The 13,659-nt window shown below is 40.6% G+C and overlaps 1 protein-coding gene across 7 annotated transcripts in view; it reads right to left on the reverse strand.

Moving 5' to 3' along the window:
* AFF4 (ALF transcription elongation factor 4) overlaps positions 1-13,659 on the reverse strand; it is a 74,284-nt gene that overhangs the window by 40,046 nt on the left and 20,579 nt on the right. The window contains exons 2-7 of one of the 7 annotated variants that reach the window (XM_073355681.1): positions 10,813-10,910; positions 8,085-8,158; positions 7,548-7,587; positions 6,154-6,247; positions 5,535-5,661; positions 507-1,301 (exon numbers count right to left, since the gene is read on the reverse strand). In XM_073355681.1, coding sequence (XP_073211782.1) covers positions 507-1,301; positions 5,535-5,657 — 918 coding nt within the window. In that variant the 5' untranslated portion in view covers positions 5,658-5,661; positions 6,154-6,247; positions 7,548-7,587; positions 8,085-8,158; positions 10,813-10,910. Of the gene's footprint in view, positions 1-506; positions 1,302-5,534; positions 5,662-6,153; positions 6,248-7,491; positions 7,588-8,084; positions 8,159-10,812; positions 10,916-13,659 lie in introns of all 7 variants that reach the window. The other 6 variants (XM_073355678.1, XM_073355677.1, XM_073355679.1 and 3 more) reach the window with 6 other exon arrangements.

The raw sequence follows: 13,659 nt of genomic DNA on the forward strand, positions 1-13,659 counted from the left end.
CCCATCTGCCGCAGCCATGCCACCGCACTGCCAGTACTCTGGCCTACTGCTCCTGCCAGGCAGCGCGGGCAGCAAGCTCCTGCCACTCTGAGCAGCAGGGTAAGGGAGCAAGGAGGTTTAATAAGGAGCAGTGGGTTCTGGGGGGCAGCCAGGGGACAGGGAGCAGAAGGGGGGGTCGATGGGGGAGTCCCGGGGCAGGGGGTCCTGGGAGGGGGCAGTCAGGGGACAAGGAGCGAGGGGTTGGATGGGTCAGAAGTTCTGAGAGGGGCAGTCAGGGGGCGGAAAGTGGGAGGGATTGGATAGGGGTCGGGGCCAGGCTGTTTGGGGAGGCACAGCCTTCCCAACCCATCCCTCCATACAGTTTTGCACACCGATGTGGCCCTCGGGCAAAAAAGTTTGCCTGCCCCTGCTATAGAAGTTAGGCACCCAACTCCCTTAGGCACCTCTGAAAATCCCAGCCATGAATGCTGAAAAAAAATAAAACCCCAAACTCAGTACCAACTTACATCTAGTGGTTGAGAAGGTATTTTAAGCTTGGTTAGATGTGCTTTGCTGCTAGACTTCAGCTCACTCATGCTGTTGCTATGAGTCTGACTACTGTAGTGTTCAGAGGACAACTTTGGTTCCATAGACTCCTGTCCATCCATGGGCCTTACATAGGCAGTGGGCTTCTGCAACATTGAATTGGACTTGGACATTAGTGAAGGAGGAAAAGACTGGTTAGAGTGCTGTCCACTTGAAAATGAAGGTACACGGGAAGGTGAGTCCCAGTTGGCATCAGGATCCCGTGGAGATTTTGAACGCTGATGTTCCTTGCTATGATGATCACTTCCATGAGACCTGGAATGGCTGGAGCTCAATGAAGAAACAGCAGGTGGTTTTCCAGGGCTGGAAGAACGGGATTTGGAGTGTTCTGATCCGTGCTGGCTTTTTTTGCGGCTGCTGCTACTACCACCATATGAGTCACGGTCATGCCTCTGGCCACTGCCGCTAGTGTTATTGCCACCACTCCGCTGACTGCTATGTCCCGTTTGTAAACCTGAGGACCGTTTCTGCGATTGGGAGGAAGTGCTAGGTGCTGGTCCTACAGGAGTCCATTTGCTGCTCTGATGAGAGCTGGTACTGTGTCTCTGTTCACCAAAGAAACTTTGGTTTGATTTTTCATCAGGCGTTGATGGTACTGTTGGTTTGGGAATACCAACAAGCTTTTGTAGAGATCTGTCTCCTATAAGATCCTTCATTTCATCATAATTTCCAAGCATGCTCTGAATACGGTTAGACAGTTGATCTTCTTTGCTGGTCTGTGCAAAGTATAACAGAAATAGAAGATTAAAAATATATTTAAGAAGTATTTTTAAAATGAGATTCCTAAATCTAAGATATATACAACTTGGCTTAAGTAAGCTGACTTGACACAAAACTAGAGTAAAAAGAAAAGGAGTACCTGTGGCACCTTAGAGACTAACCAATTTATTTGAGCATAAGCTTTAGTGAGCTACAGCTCACTTCATCGGATGCAAACCCAAACTTCAGAATTAAGAACTTAGTTAGCATCCAAGACTATTTTGTTTAGCGTCCCAGTTTCGCCCTCTGTTCAATATTTTAATCCCTTTAAATTTAAATAAATAATTTATTAAATTTAATACATAAGTAGTAATAAATGAACTCTGCATACCAGTTCAGAGCAGAAAGAGGCTGAGATTTTTCAGTGTTGTCAAACAGAGTTAGGCACTCAGCTCCTATTGGTGACTGAGAATCCCAATGAAAATTTCTGTAGAAGTACTAAGTTATTCTCCTAATATACAAAGAACTATGTAGTTATTATTCCCTTCTGATTTCTAAAGCTAGTAATCTTATTTTTAAGATTTCACTCATCCTCTTAAAATTATTTTATCTTTACTCTCCCCCAGGTGTCTTCAAACTATACATATTTTATTCTTAAAGGCTGAAAAACCCACATAGTAAAAGACCATTTGGCTGTGCACCACTAAGGAGCAGCCTTCAGTGGGCTAATATAACTAATAGCATATCCATAAAGCCTGATCAAGTTTAACATTAAATGCAGCTTCCTATTACCAAAAAATGGTAGCTAGTTTACAGATATTAGTTTATGAAATATCATGGACTGAGTGCAGGGGGAAAAAAATGTAAATATTGTAATGGCAGAATCTTCCACCCAAACCAAGATCTATCTATCAAAAGTAGACCAGACAACTGACTGGCCAGAGAGCCTAATGCGTTGGGAACAATTAGAGGTTGGCACAAACAAAACCAACCTTATCCATTAGGCCAGTTCAGCTGTTTTAAATAACGACTGTTCAACTGCCAGACAGACAAGATGGGCTACTATATGCCATTTTCTATATTCAATGCCCCCTTCCAAACAGTCCTTCAAATCCCTCACTTAGCCAAGAACTTTCCATATAGTCCCTGGCTTTAAATCTCACATCATAGCCACCATTCTTTCAGCAGAGGATTGACTAGAAATTAACAGACAGCCTTACTGGCACAGCAGGAAAAGGGGGGGGGGGGGGAAGAGAAATCAACTAGGCCATCCTGTAGAGGCCCATGCATGCTTATTTTGATAGTTTGTGGGGAAATGGTCCAAAGTAGTTTAAGGAAGTAAGAAGCCAACAGTTAGAAAGAAAAATGTAATGGAAAGGTTTAAAGAGCCTTAATGCCACAGTTCCTTTTAAATTCTGCTATAATTCTATGGTAATAAACAATTTTTCCTTTAGTCATATGAACTAGGTAGGTTCTTCTGTTCAAAAAGCATCTTTTGTTCAAAGCCCTGAGCTAGGATCACAAAACTCTTCTAGAAGAGAGTTGTGGGGAAGTATTACTGGCCACACAAAAATGGCACTGGCACTTTTAAGAAAAGAATCTAGTAATTATTTATGCAGTTCTTACTTATGCACTTCTCAGCTTGGACAAGGAAAATGAACCACTTACATCACTTTTGTTTGTAGTCTGTTTCTAGTCAATTCCATTCATGCTCTAGCACAATTTTGCAGTATTCATTTATGAACACAGCAGTGGACATTTTATTTAAGTATCTTTCCAATAGAATTCTCTCTAGAATCTGGGCCAAAGTTGGGCTGTGTTTATCAAAGACATGAGTTCTATACAGTATAGCTTTAGGTTGACGATGAACAATTGTACCAGTGATATTACTCCTGCGGGAATTCTGCGTCACTGCATGTGTGCAGAATTCATGTCCCCTGCAGATTTCTTTGCTTACCTGCAGAAAAATGACTTTCTGACAGGGAAGCAAAGGGAAGCTGCAAGAGCAGTCGTGCACCACTCCCTAACTGCACAGGTACCTCATTTCAGGCACCCGGAGCAGGCAGTGGAGAGGTAAATCACTGCAGCCAGTGGCTCCTACCCTCAGCTGATTGGCTGGGCTGGAGACAGAAGAGGACGGGACACTCTCTTCCGCTGCAAGGAGTGGCTGTGGCTGGGGCTGTGACCCCCAGCTGCAGGAAGCTCAGCATTCTCCCCTGCTTCCTGCCCCCATCACTCCTCAGCTGCAAGGGAAGGGGTCACTGTATGGGGAGCTGCTCCCCCATCCACCTAACCCCATGCATCCGGACCTCCCATATCCGGACACCCCCACCCAAGCCTCACCCCAGAACCCCCCTATCCTTTCATACCCAAACCCCACCACATTGAACCTCACCCCCTGCCTCCAACCCCCACCCCTGCACCCAGACCACCCCCACTGAACACCCTGCACTTAAACCCCCACCACCATCCTGAGTCCCCACATCCAGATCAACATGCCACTGACCCTCAATTAGCTGCACCCAAACCCCTACCCCACCAATCCCCACTCCCCCAGCATCCTGACCCCCCTGCTGAGACACCCACACCCAGATTGCTCCACTGAGCCCCAAACACTTTCACCTAGAAGTTCCTGCAGAGTTCCATTGCCCCTATACCTGGAAACCGCCCCTCTGCCCCCAAACAAGCCTCTGTGCATCCAGATCCCCCCACACCTAGGCCCTTCACTGAGTTGCCTGCACCCAGATTGTCCCACACAGAATCCTCTCACTCCACACCTGGATCTCCCCGACAGAGCCCCTCCACAATTGGATCCTGTCTGATTGAGCCAGCCTGCCCCACACCTGGTGCACCTTATGCAGAGGGGTAGGGCCCCAGGGATTTTCTGGGGCAGGCCCAGGCCTTCTGCTTGTCTGGGTCAGGTGCAGCCTCACTGCTGAGTCTGTGTTCCCGGGTGGGAAGGCTGCAGCGTGATCTCCCAGAGTGATGCTCCCCACTGCCATGCTGGAGCCTCTGCCTTTATTTATTGACAAATAAAATCTGCAAAATTTTAAAATATTGTGCGCAGAATTTAATTTTTTGGCACAGAATGCCCTCAGGAGTATGATATTAAGAACCTCAAATACCATCAGTAGACTAGATAGCAGGGGTTCAAAAAAAGCAATGCCATAACTAATCTTTCAGACTGAGGCTATTTCTGTAATAGCCCTTAAATGATGTTTACAGGGCGGTCTGCCCTAAAAAAGTTATACTGGTAGAACTATGTCAGTTAAGGGTGTGATTTTTGTTTTTACTGATACAGTTCTTCTTGTCCAACCCCTAACATGTGCAGTTATACCAATTCTGCTTACCAAAGTGGAATAAGCACTTATCTGCCAGCATAACTATGTCCGTACTAGGAGGCTTAACCACTTCAACTATAACAGTGAAATTAAAGCAGCAAAACTTTCTAATACAGACAAGCCCCAAGTCTCATTTCCTCACTCTACCAGAGGAGAGTAAATTGACTTTTTTTTTTTTTTTTTAAAAAAGGTTCTTGAATAATAAAGAATTAAAATCATGGATGTCATCATCTTACCCTCCCAATATTAGTTTCTGCCTCCAGCACATAAATAGTGTTAGTCTATAGGTATTGAGTGTGGCCTAAATAGATCCTTAGGAGAGAATCTAGTGGGGGTTTAAAGTCATGGGTAGGGACTTTAAAAAGTTCGTAAAGAAAAGAAACCTGGTTACACCAAACCCTGAATTAGGCTCACAATAGTCAATGAATTTTAAGGAACCTGGCTATATTAAACTGTAAGAACCCCAGGCTATTAAGCAGTTTTGCATTTAAAACCAACCTGCTAGTCAAACATCCTATTCCTGGGTTTACCTGTAGCTAGAGTACTGTAGATGAATGTTAGTATGCTTAAAAAAAAAGCTAGCCACCATAACAGATCTGACCAACACTTGAAATGTTTTGGGTGGCTGGAACAAATTCAGAAGAAAACTGAAAAGTTAGCTGAAGTTTCATTATTCCTTTCAGCACATCCTTTCAATTAAAGCAGTGTCTTTATTCTTGAGTGATATTTTGAGCATCTATTAGTCCTGCTACCTAGTAACCATCCATCGTCACTTTCAAGCTCTGCTTCTTATCACTGTCACAAGAACTGGGCACTAGAAAAATTCACGTAAAAAAGACTAGAAACCAAATAATTGAAAATATGGCTTTTGCCACAAAGAACTGCATTTTTATAATAGCATAAACTCACAACTTTATATGGTTCAGCAAAGAGAGGAGAGTTAGGTGGAAAGACTTCTTCGCCCTGTTGAATTTCTTGATTTCGCCTTTCCCTTTCTTTCATACGCAGCACATTCCGGTCTTCACGGTTCATGTTGCTATGAACAAAAACATAATTTCTGATCACAGAATGGAAATGAAGGATGAAAGTGAACAGAGCTAGTTCCATTGAATGCAGTTTGCCAACAGAATGGTTCAATTGAAGAATCCCCTTATGACAGTAGGAGATATCCAAAATTGAAAAGAAGTTTAATTAAAAACAGCTGGCATCTGTATTTGCTATAACCTGCAGTCAGCAATTAGCTTATATCTGTAAAACTGGTAGAGCTTAGGCAACGATCAAAAATGGAAAAATTCACACAGAATTCATAGGTGAACGAATCCCTACTCCTCCAAACCATTTCACCTGCATAATTAAAGTTAGAATAGTCTGGTTTAAAAAAAGAAGTATCCATTTGCCATTCACTGTTAAAAGCTTCCACCACTTTTTCCTCTTTATATCCCCTGACTGTTCCCCCATTCAGTATACAACCCCCACCCACACTCCATCCCTTCCCATGTCCAATGCTTGGCCTCTACTTTTGCTCTACCTTATTTTGCTTTGTTTTTGTCCCCAACACAGCTTCTTTGGTGTCCATCCTCTATCGTAGTTAGACCTCAGCTTTGCTCTTGTTTCTAGGTTCCCTAAAAAACGACATTTCTGCTCTAAATACATATTTCAGCAAACACCTCAATTACAGCAATATTGCAGCCTCTCATCCACTGTCCTGTCGTACAGTCAGGAACTACTGATCAGTATGGGTTAAGAAACTGGAAGATTTCTCTTTTTTAAAGAAAAGTTTACTGAAATCTGACTTAGGAGATGTCTGCTTCAACTGACACACTGCTTTAATTATAAGCAATAAGGCCACATTTTAAAAAAGGATGTCTAAAAAGTGTCTCTCTGAACTTGAGAAAGCATCAAGACAAAGTAATTAGGGAAACAAGATTATGAATAGGATGGTACTAGTAGTGGTGTTTGTGTGTACTATTCTTCTGCACCGTCATAAGTGTAAATCAACATTCAGTTGTTTATGCAGCACCACATGTGCAAGGTGTTTACACAAAGAAGAAATTAGTGTCCCTGAAAGATGCTACAGTCTAAATAAGATGAAACAAAATAAAAGGTTACATTAATTCAAGAGACCATTATTTGACTGTTTAGACAACTGCTCAATTATTTTCAAAATGTTTGCTGAAGTATTCTATTTGAAATCTACATGATAAAACAGTTACTCTATTCTAAATAAATGAATAGTCTTCTTCAATTTCTATTACTCAGCCTTTTAAATAGTTACTTCAGCTTACTTTCACTGTAATTTTTCTTGTCTGTATTTAGCTTCATTCTGATTGTCTCATACTCTAAGTTAGTATAATGAACTTTAAGAGATGCTGAAAAGTAGATTACGGCCAAAATATAGTTTTAAGCAATATTAGTGGAAATATTCAATTTAAAAAGAAAACTAACAGACAGGTTTTGGTTTTACTTAAGTATTTTCCAGCAGTGTCTACAACGTAAACAGAATAAGAGTGTTCCGTTCAGGCCATGTCTTGATGGGCAAAAATGATGTTTCTTAATTGTGTTAGCTTAACACCAGTCTACAAAATTGTCAGCTAGAAAACCTTTGAATGTACTATTCTGCATCTTCAGGAATGTTAACATGAATAAAAAGCCCTGATAAGCTAAAGTGATTGAAAGCCATTCATCTGTTCTTCAAGTCTGAGCCCTATAAAAACTGGCACCTGGAAAGTGAACCTGACTAGTTCACTTTGATTGTCCAAACAGACTGAATGGCAAAAAATAAACAAATTTTCTTAAAATGGTTACTAATTTAAGTTTTTGTGATAAAGGAAAGATAAGGATTCTTTAATTTAAAAAACCACAATACACATATGATACACGGAACCTGGAAAATTCATTTCAACTTGACCATGGATACAGAACTGAGAGATAAGATCCTTCTTTGGGCTAGTATCCTGTCTTCCTATAAAAAGTATTGAAACAAAAAGATATTATAGACACAATATGAATCTCAGACTTAATTATACAGACTGTTCAGTTAAAAGTCACCTAGAACAGCTGCATTTAACTTCTGTGACTGTTGACTATAAAATGTAAATTTTGATTAAGCCTTTCAGCTTTACTTTTTGTTCCTCCTCCTAGAATACTTTATCTATATGGGTAATCTAGGCATATCTAGAAGACATACAATTACTAGAGTTTAGAAGCATATAAAGTTTAATTAACATTTAAAGAGACTTAACATTTGCAGCTATTTAAAAATATGGTGTAATGTTCACAATGTAATAATGAGAAACAAATTTTGATCAGCAATAACTTTTACAAATGAAGACCTGGAGCACCTTCCAACCTTACATTAATAATCAGGACTATCCAAACTAATGGAAATACTCTTCTTACTGCACTGAGGGACTGCAATGTGTGCAACAACTTCACATAAAAGACAGTAAAGATGGAAACCTTGGTTTGGGAACTGAGTTCAGTCAGGGGAAACACTGGAGTTAAACTGGCTCTCTCAGCTCACACTACTAGACCTATGGAGAAGAGGTAATTAGAAATATTAGACAAGCTACCTGAATGTCTCCCTTCCACTAATCCCCATCTTAAACATTATAGTAAAAGAAAAAATTCTTCACAGGTGGTCATTTGGATTGTATTTGTTTCACTGAAGCCAAGAATTTAAAAGGGATCAGATTAAATCTTCAGAGCTTCCAGTGACTAACAGCCATTAAAATCATTATAAGTTTGCATACGGTAATTATGTTAACAGATTAATTTAAGGGGTTGTTGGTTTGGTGGATTTTCATAACTATGTAAGTTATCCCAGACAGCTCCCTGGCTGAAGAAATGGGCAGGTACTATACAGCTATAAGATGGTCACTTGAGAGAAACCAGATGCAGGTCTATGCTCAAACAAAAATAGTAAACAGCAAAGGTACTTTAAAAAGCAAATGACAAAGGTATGTCTATTAAAATCAGTACTGCTACTAATTAACTGGTTTTGCAAACTCCTTTAGGTTAAGGCTTTTACAGCTACATTATAATTCTCAGTGATTTTTTTTAAACCAGTTAAACTATGAATGTTTAATTTTGATGAAAGGCATCCTACACAGATGGTTCATTAAGTTTTTAACAACCAAAAGTGATTCTCCGGAGGCGGGGGGGGCGCGGGGGGGGGGGAGAGGGAGAAGAGAAATTACACTAACAAAGCACATTAATAGACATCACATGAAACCCAAAAAAACCACTGACTAAATACTGAATCCAGCTGTGTCCAGTTGTTGGGTTTGGGTTTTATGTTAAAAAGAAACTGTTTTAAGCTGAAACCTATTACCAGCTGTTTTTTTGTTTGGTTGTTTTTTTAAAGAAAAAGGAGTTGGACCGCACATTTCCAACACCCAGATCATCCTTATTGCCACCCCACCCTCTCACTGAACATCTTATCTCTCATTTTCCCAGTCCTCCTTAGCGTGAGATGGGTATGGCTTCACTGCAGTTACTCCAGGTGATTGTTAAGCCAGGGTCTGAGCACACAGGTTAGGCTAGTCTGGGTCTGAGCAGTTATACTGCAAAGCCCTACCCAAGTTATTATGTTTTTACTGGTACAGTACTCCCCCTGTGTCTCGTTAGGACTTCTGGGAGCATATCCCATGGTTCTGTGCAATCCAGTATGCTAAGCTGCCCAATGAATTGTGGGAGAATGTGGTCCCTTCTGGGGATACAAGGGGAACCGTGGACATTCACTGCAGGACTATCATCACACAAGTGCTTTAGCCCCAGTCCTTACTGCACAGTGAACAGGTTACCAGCCCAAGCGAAAGCCCCCAGGTTCTAACCCACAACCCCTCATAAGCTAGCTAGCACAGGTTGAAAGTATCACTAAAATCAGGTAAGAGGTTTATGTGTGGGGATGGGAAGGGGAATTAGGGCAATACCTGTTAAACAGTCCAGAGTAATGCTGTAGTGAAGACATACCCTACGAAAAGCCAAATCAACTGAGGCAATGCAACTGTCACAAGAAGATGGACTTATTTCACAAAGCTGTGGTTACAGTGATCATTAAGTTATGACAGTGGTATCTGAGGTTCCAGAGTTTTCCCCTATACTTAAAAGTAGAAATAACTGTGATAACTCCGTATGTTCTACTGACAAGAGATATAAGGTGGTAAGGTAATATCTTTTATTGGACCAACTTCTGCTGAGAGAGAGAGTGAGCGATGCTTTCGAGCCACACAGAGCTCTTCCTCAGGTCTATAAAAGGTACTCAGTGTCACAACTAGATACGTCAAACAGATAGAATATGTGCTAACTACTTATGCTAAACTCTCTATTTGATCTTGTACTTTTATAGACCTGAGGAAGAGCTCTGTGTAGCTCAAAGCTTCTCTCTCTCACCAACAGAAGTTGGTCCAATAAAAGATATTACTTCACCCCCTTGTTTCTTTAATATCCTGGAACCCACACAGCTGCAACACTGGAAACAACAACAGATATGTTGACTTTCTAGATTTGTGATTTCTGTATGCTCAAACTTTCCTCTAAATTAAACTTAAAATATAAAGACAGAATGGGGGGAGGGATAGTGGTTTGAGCATTGGCCTGCTAAACCCAGGGTTGTGAGTTCAATCCTTGAGGGGGCCATTTAGGGATCTGGGGCAAAAATTAGGGATTGGTCCTGCTTTGAGCAGGAGCTTGGACTAGATGATCTCCTGAGGTCCCTTCCAACCCTGATATTCTATTATTCTATGAATTATAAAATCATCATGAGAATAGTGAAGTGAGTGTTACTTAAATCCCTGCTGCCTGGTTATAAAGAGAACCATTTCCTCTTGTATCAGTACTTAATAATAAATGTATTGTATGAGAAATATACTAGAGACAATGGTGAGGAAGCAAGGTACACACTTATTCTGAAAAGGTTTGGCAGTTATTTCTTTCCACTGGCTCATGGTACTCCAGGCAGCCAACTAAAGACAGCTATGCAAAGCAAGTCAGAGTAACCCATCTGAATCTCAAGTGGTGCAAAGTCTTTGAGGCTTTCATCTTTCACTAAACAATGAACAGTTGTTTTTATTAACCACACATCTTAAATCTGACAGGAATAAAGTGAAGACAAGGAAGCAGGCACCCTTTTCTCCCAATTATTACTGGCAACATGGTGAAAGGGGATGGATCACTTGATGATTACCTGTTCTGTTCATTCCATTCCTTCTGGGGCACCTGGTATTGGCCACTGTCGGAAGAAGGATACTGGGCTAGATGGACCTTTGGTCTGACCCAGTATGGCTGTTCTTATGAAAGACATCAAGATAAAGAAATCTCTTTTTAGGTGTATGTCTAGGGATAGGCTTAACATCCTTTCTTCTCACCATGTCCCCCCCTACTCAACAATCAAAGAGATCGAAGAGTTCATGAATTCAGAATCCATCCCTTCATAAATTCATCATGCTCCCCCACTGACAGCAGCATTGCTCAGTCTTCTTAGACCCATTAAAGCAACAAAGACACAGCTGCCAAAACTGGGTGCCCAAATAATCCTACACACACAGCGTTACATACAGAAAAATACTCCCAACTCCAACTTTTCAACAAGGTATTAGTGGGTCTTCAAAGCAAGTCTACAACACCTTTGCCTCATATCCTCCAAAAAGTACTCATTTGCAGTCAAGGGTTTCTATTTTCTAAAACTAGTTTCATAAAGTAAGAGATTAAGCAATAGCCATTCATTTATTCAGTGCTGCTTGTTTGGCTGTGATGAAACATTTAGCCATGAACGATAAACAGTCTTTAGAGAATACACATGTCTAGCTCTTCATGTTGGACATACCCAATTTAATCAACTATATTAGACATTTTTCACTATATTTCAAACAGAAAAGTAGAAAATTCTGTCCTTTTTCTCAATACTCAAGATGTAGAAAGACACCCCAGAACCCTGTAGTTTACACTTTAGAGGCCCACTTTGTTTTCACAAATTATTTACATGGACACAGAAGAAAAAAACCCAGAAAAAACTGGAATCACTTTTTGTATTTCATTGACAGCCCAGTAGATTAATGATCACACAAGTGCTCCCATGGCTTAACACTGGAAGTGTAACAACTTACTACAAAACTTGCCACCAAGGTCTTTGCATAGGCTAAAATGCTACAATGTATGAGCTTACAAAACAATTGCTCCCACACTGAAGAACCGAAAAGATCTGCAAAACCCATAAAAGAGGATATATTCTAGAGTAGCCAGGATAAAGAGTACTACAAATGCTACAGAAAACGGATAGCCAATAGCTATATTAATTTGCTATCATAGAGTATGTCTACACTGCAATTAGACCATGGCTGGCCTATGCTACCTGACTTGGGCTAAGGGGCTGTTTAATTGTGATGTAGATGTTTGGGCTTGGGCTGAAGCCCAAGCTCTGAGACCCTCCCACCATGCAGGATCCTAGAGCCCAGGTCTACACTGCAATTAAATAGCCCCTTAGCCAGAGTCAGCTGGCATGGGCCAGTCGCATATTTTTAATTGCAGTGTAGACATACCCCGTGAAACCGTCTCTCCTTCCACAACCCACCAAGCAACAGTGTTTGATGGAAAGGTGATGGTGCCCTAGGTGAAGCAAATGTAGTGGATGGTGCTCAACTGTAGATCTCCTTCAGAGATCAAAGACTGAGCCCAACTCTTGACATTTTCAAAGAATGTGAAAAAGCTGGTTTGCATCAAGAGCCTTTCCTCAGTAATTATGCTGAAGAACAAGCCAACATTATTTCATAGACACAGGAGAGTGAAATAGAAATAACTCCATCTGACACAAAGAAGAAAAGTATGGTTTAACAGACCAGTCTAAAGCAATCTGGTTTTTTGTATCTGGCTCCTACCTACTACAGTGATGGATTCCATGAGTGAGTAAAAAAGATTTTAAAAGGTGACTAAAGTGACCTCTCTGCATATGACTTCATTGCACTGGAAATGCAAGGTATGCATAGGTAAAACAAAATCTTGGCAAATTACTGCAAGATGGATTCAATTAAATAGGTATTAAAGTTAAATTTAGTTTGAAACTACTGTATTTCTATTTTCTCAGCCAGGAAAAAAAACAGTAAGTAAAACACTCCCTTTCATTGTGAAAGGGAAGGTGTATTGTACGCAAAGCAGCTTTGCACAATGTAGTGTGTACACCTAGAAAACTTTATCTAAAGTACACAGACAAGTGCTGACAGGAAGTCACAGACAGAAAAGGAAGATTTGGGCTCCTCTGAACCCACCCATTTTTACAGATTGAGGGTTTGTTTTTTGTGCCTGTGTGTTTTTTTAAATACCCATTAAAATACTTATAGGAGCAAAGTTATCCTATGAAGATCCGACACTTGGTTAAAAATATTATGACCTTCACAAATAAGTAAAAGGTTATTAAAACTGGTAACTAAAACTGCAGCAAGACCAAGTAACTAAGAACCAGAGATAAATTACAGAGAACTCTGAAAATATTGTTACATATGGTTAAAGCTGCAGGAAAAGTCAATGTTGCTAACTTTGCAAAGAACAAAATACCCCTTTTATTTCCACATTCCTTTCCTCGTATTTCTTAACGAAAGGGCTGCAGTTTTCTTTAAGCTGATAAATATAGAAGCTGTATTCCAAGTAGGGGGGGGAAATCTTATTTGAATTGGGATACCTCCAACTATGAGCTTTATTTGCTCTACAAGGAAAGAATTTACTATACCAAATAAGTTCTTAAGTTATAACTCAAGGATCGCAGTAAATTCATGATTACACACATGCAGAGAGACCATACTCACACTTGGTCATAAGAGGACCTGAGCCCATAAATTCACTTTGATGAGGGAGAAGAAACACTCCTCTTTTTACTTAACCTCCACCTCTAATAAGGAGGGATCTCCCCTTCCATAAATATCTTTGGGGAAAAATATATTAGGGAAGCAAAACACAGGCTACTTCAGCAGCAAAACCCTGAATATAAAGGCATCTAATATTTGTTCTACATTATCCCTCATGTGAAAGGAACTAAAACTGTACA

This window comes from Lepidochelys kempii, chromosome 8, assembly GCF_965140265.1.
Source record: "Lepidochelys kempii isolate rLepKem1 chromosome 8, rLepKem1.hap2, whole genome shotgun sequence".
Taxonomy (NCBI): Eukaryota; Metazoa; Chordata; order Testudines; family Cheloniidae; genus Lepidochelys; species Lepidochelys kempii.